Here is a 5052-nt window from a genome sequence, read left to right as displayed (position 1 = left end):
GGGATCTAGTGAATGACCTGCAGAAAGCTGGGACCAATGTTACAAAGGCTACCATCAGCAACACACTACGACGAGATCTGCATGGAGGAATGGGCCAACATACCAGCAACAGTGTGTGCCAACCTTGTGAAGACTTACAGAAAACGTTTGACCTCTGTCATTGCCAACAAAGGATATACAACAAAGTATTGAGATGAACTTTTGTTATTGACCAAATACTTATTTTCCACCATTATTTGCAAAAAAATTGTTCAAAAGTCAGACAAAATGATTTTCTCAAATTTTTTTTCACATTTTGTCTCTCATAGTTGAGTTCTACCTATGATGTTAATTACAGGCCTCTCTCATCTTTTTAAGTGGGAGAACTTGCACAATTGGTGACTGACTAAATACTTATTTTCCCCACTGTAAATCCAGAGTTTTGCGTGGAAAATGACATACGCAAGGTTTTTGTGCATACGCACCGTTGATACATGAGGCCCCTGATGTTTGGAGGTGATGAAATAATTTTCCAAGATGACAATGCATAATGCTATAGGGCAAAAACTGTGAAAGCATTCCTTGGATAAAGACACATTCAGTCGATGTCATGGCCTGCAAACAGTCCAGATCACAACCCAATTAAAAACATGTGGTGGAAATTGAAAATAAACATGAGCGTAGCACAAAGACGCACGAACTTCAGACCAATCACACATTATTGTCGACACGGGAGGGGGCTCAAAAAGTTCTGCCGGGGGTTTGTGCCAAAAGAGGCTGTCGACACGATGCTGCGAAGCCTGGTGACGTAATTTTCATCATTAAACTGGGACAACCCGTGCCGACGTCGGCAGTTCGCAGGAGTTTGTTTTCAGCTTTACTTTACATCAAAAACCTCACTTTGAAAGTAACTATGGTGCAAATGGTCCTCACTCTGTTGTAAAAACAAGTACACACACACACAGGGGATTTAAGCTTTCTTCATTTTCCCTCCGATCTGCCGACGTTGGCATGGGTTGTCGCAGTTTCATGAAGAAAATTATGTCACCAGTGTTCGCAGCGTCGGCTCGGCCGCCCATTTTGGCACAAACCGCCGGCAGAACTTGCCCCCTCCCGCGACGACGGTAATGTCTCATTGGTCTGAAGTTCGTGGGCGTGTTTGCTTGTGCTGAAAGCGCTCGGATGGTTCCACTCTGTAAAATAAAAAAAAGGAAACGACTCGCTCCCAGAGCTGACTGTTACTAGGAAGCAGAGTTTTATAAAGATAGTCAAACCGTGAAAAACTTCTGAATGGAGATTAAACAGATGTTGTGCACCGAGGAATCTGACTGATAAAAACTGTGGAGCTTTAACCAGGACAGATGTGGATAAATACACTGGGTGAGGGTTGAGTCTAACTTTTTTAATCTGCATTGTCGGCTGTAGTGGCATGAAAGTCCATGCAGTGTTGCAGCGGGAGGGGTTACCCAAGAGCTCGGCGCGGGGTGTCTCTGGAGCTATGAAGGGTCTGTGTGAAAATGAATGCCGAACCACCACATGACCGCGCGTCAACCCGTCGGCGTCGGAGCAAGTATGTTTCAGGCTATAGGGAGTAAGGTCATTTCCATGGGCCCTTCACTGACAGGACAGGAGCTCTCACAAAAGAAAGTATATAACCACAAACCATTTCATGCAGATACGAATATATACATAAATATATATGTATGTGATATGTACATGTGTGTGTTTATATGTGTGTGTGTGTGTGTGTGTGTGTGTGTGTGTGTGTGTGTGTGTGTGTGTGGACTGGTATTTCCTATGTTGTGGGATAGTTTTTTGGCATCATATGAGAATAGGGAGATGGAAGAGAAAGTGGTGAGTTTTTGGAGTATTTAGATTTTACCTTTATATTTCCCCTTAAAAATGCTTTAACTGCCATGTTCTGTGCCTTTTTGTCAGCCTGCAACAGACTAAATATTACATATCTAATTACTTTTTCCTGCACTTTCTGTTTCTCCATCACCTCTATAATACTTTTATGCTTAAGCAAGTAAATCATGACATCCTTTAATGACCTAGGTTTTTCATGACATGCTGTTCATCTGCAGATAGAATGATTAAAGTCAGAACAAGATTTGCTAACAAGTCATTCTTAGATATCACTTCTGTTTATCTTTGTGTTTTCCATTGACCTTGAATCAAATCTTGCTAAGATGACAGAATGGTTTTTGTTAATATATACACAGTATATGAGGCCTCTCGAGACACAGTGTTCAACAGCAGTGTGGAGAGACTGACAGAGAGAGGCAGAGGCACAGAGACAGGCCAGGTTCTCTGTGTTTCCTGTTGTTGCAATAAAACTCAGCTGATCATCCCACGGAGTACCTTCATTCTTGGACCACGTATTTCTGTCTTTGTTAAATAAATATTTACCATAACAACCTCCAAACATTCAGTTTTGGCATCTTCATTTTTTTCCTGTAGATTTTTCCCTTCTTTACAAAATACAAGACTGGACAGGATGAGACTGATGGTGGATTTCAGTTTTTACACCAAACTACTGTGTTGCCTACCACTGTATTGCACATCAGAAAGAATGTCATTTAAAAAGACGCGTTGTACATTATCATAACTCGAGTTTTATTTGTCATATCAAAGCAATTTGAAAACTGAGGTAAACTTTTTGTGCTCTCCTTTTTACTAAAATTGAAGACAGAGTACATGTGTCTGACTGGGAGGGGGCAGGTGGAACAGAGAGATTACAAGAAGCATAAGGCACAAAGGTAATAGGACCTCAAGTACTTAGGTTCAACTATTCATGTAAATGTATAGTTAATAAAAGACAGGCACCTAGTACAGTCATGCAACAAGTAGTCTGTCCAAGAAAATTGGAAGTGTGGTAAAAAGGTGCAGAAAGAGTCCCAGGAACATGAACAACTAGGAGGTAACGTTAAAATGGCCAGATTAAGATGGTTTGGACATGTCCAGAGGAGGCACAGTTCGTATAATGATTTATGAAAGTTAACAATAGAGCTCCCAGTAAAAAGACAGAACAGAAGGCAATATAGGACATTTGGATATGAAGTGACATTTTTCTGAGACCTAAATATATTTAAGATATTAGGATCTCAAGTACACCTTATGTAAACTCTTCATGTTACAACTCTGTAATGCATTCGTCAACAATGTGCTCAGGACGACATGAGACAAGGTGGACATGTATACACGGGCTTCGCAGTTCTAGTTGTATCATGTTTTTGATCTGAGTTTGTTTTATAGAATGAAATGTCTGAATGAGTGCTCATCCAAGACTGGTGATTCCATACTTTTTGCCAGGGGTTGTAGATGGAAATTGTGACAAAAATAATCAACTAATGGACTAATGGCTAACTGAAAAAATAATTGCAGATTAGTCGACTATCAAAATAGTCAACAGTGTCAGTCCTATGTGAGTAGCTAAATAACTCCAACAGATTCAAAGATTTAATTTGGGCATATTTGTGCATTCAAGGAAATCTTTGCTGTTGACAGTTGACTTTCAAGGAAGACTATGGAATCAGCTCAGTAAATGAGAAAAAATGTATCCTGTTGTTTCAGAAAACTGAAGCCATGAAGGAGTTGGTGTTTGTCTTCCTACTGGTGATAGAGGCATCCTCCAAGTCTAACTGCACCCTATGGAAGCTGGGCTGTGACTGTCCAAGAGACCACAAGTTTATCATGTGCTCTCACCTGAACCTTACCCAGCTTCCTAGTAGAGTACCTCCCTCCACTGAGCTCCTGGACCTTTCTGGCAACCTCATCATCATCCTCCCCAAAAACATCTTCAGCACAAACCGTAAGCTGAGAGTGCTGCTGATGCAGGACAACAATATCAGTGTAATAGAGGACAACAGCTTCTCTCAGTTGGAGTTCTTGCAGAAGCTGGACCTGAGCCGGAACTGGATCTCCTCCCTGACCAAAGGGTTCTCGATCGGACTGGCCTTTCTGAAGGAGCTACAACTGTCCCACAACAAGCTGAGCAGCCTGGACAGCAACAGCTTCTTTTACTTGGAAGGCCTGCAAAAGTTAAACCTCACCAACAACAGCATCCAGAGCATCCAGGTGAGATCGTTCTTCACTTTGAGCAGCCTGCGGCAGCTCCATCTGAAGGACAACAAGCTAACCTCTCTGAGGAGCGGCACCTTCTCTATGCTGCGCTCCCTGGAGGTCCTCAACCTGGCCGGGAATCAGATCAGCAAGATGGAAACGGTTGTGTTCAGTCCTCTCACCAGCATGACATTATTAAACTTAACTAACAACTGTCTTTCCACAGTCAGTTTCAAGACCTTCTTGAGCATCCACACTTACAGCACTCACATCCTGCTGCAGGGCAACCCCTGGAACTGCGACTGCGAGTTGCACAGAGTCTTCCAAAAGCTGCACAGCATCCAGAGACTGTTCCTGGATGACTACTCAAACCTGACATGCATGGAGCCACCTGTTCTCCGGAACCACCTACTGATGGACGTGGACAGCGAGCTGTGCATAGCTGAGACAGTCACCGTGCTCATCATCACTATCACTGTGGCGATCACCGTTCTAGCTGCCATGTTGATGGGCGAAAGGAAGAAGAAGAAGAAGAAGAGGAGGAATGGGATGCAATGGACACAGCAGGGGGACATTTCAGATGAGTCAGACTTCTGAAGCATCTTCTCACATTTAGTTCATTTTCTCACTCTTTTAGAAGATGTTTTCTCCAACAAGGCTCTATTTAACTGGAGTTCTGATTTTTAAAAAGTAGAAACATATGTGAATAAAAAAACTTGGTTTAAAAAAGATGTTATGACAGCAGTTTTTAAAAAGTTGAGTAGGTCTTCTGAATGAGCTGTTGAAAAAATGTTTATTTTCTTCTAAAAAGATACTTCAATCTAACGCAGATTCAGGTATGGATTTAAAACCTTTATAGAATGAAAATATATTTTTCCCGAAGAAAATAATTTTCTTTTTTCTCTTCTTTCTTTTTCTCCATCCATCCATCCATTTTCTTCCGCCTATCCAGGGTCGGGTCGCGGGGGCAGCAGCTTCAGAAGGGAGGCCCAAACCTCCCTCTCCGCA

The 5052-nt window shown here is 42.1% G+C and overlaps 1 protein-coding gene across 1 annotated transcript in view; it reads left to right on the top strand.

The window, feature by feature from the left end:
- LOC106524869 (leucine-rich repeat-containing protein 17) overlaps nucleotides 1-4783 on the top strand; it is a 7796-nt gene extending 3013 nt beyond the window's left edge. Inside the window, exon 2 of the mRNA XM_014018870.1 lies at nucleotides 3556-4783. Coding sequence (XP_013874324.1) covers nucleotides 3568-4641 — 1074 coding nt within the window. The 5' untranslated portion in view covers nucleotides 3556-3567 and the 3' untranslated portion in view covers nucleotides 4642-4783. The remainder of the gene's footprint in view (nucleotides 1-3555) is intronic.
- Nucleotides 4784-5052: the final 269 nt, after the last annotated feature.

Source organism: Austrofundulus limnaeus, unplaced genomic scaffold (genome assembly GCF_001266775.1).
Source record: "Austrofundulus limnaeus strain Quisiro unplaced genomic scaffold, Austrofundulus_limnaeus-1.0 Scaffold204, whole genome shotgun sequence".
Lineage (NCBI taxonomy): Eukaryota > Metazoa > Chordata > Actinopteri > Cyprinodontiformes > Rivulidae > Austrofundulus > Austrofundulus limnaeus.
The sequence above is the reverse complement of the archived record's forward strand: the minus strand, read 5'-3'. Positions and strand labels throughout refer to the sequence as shown.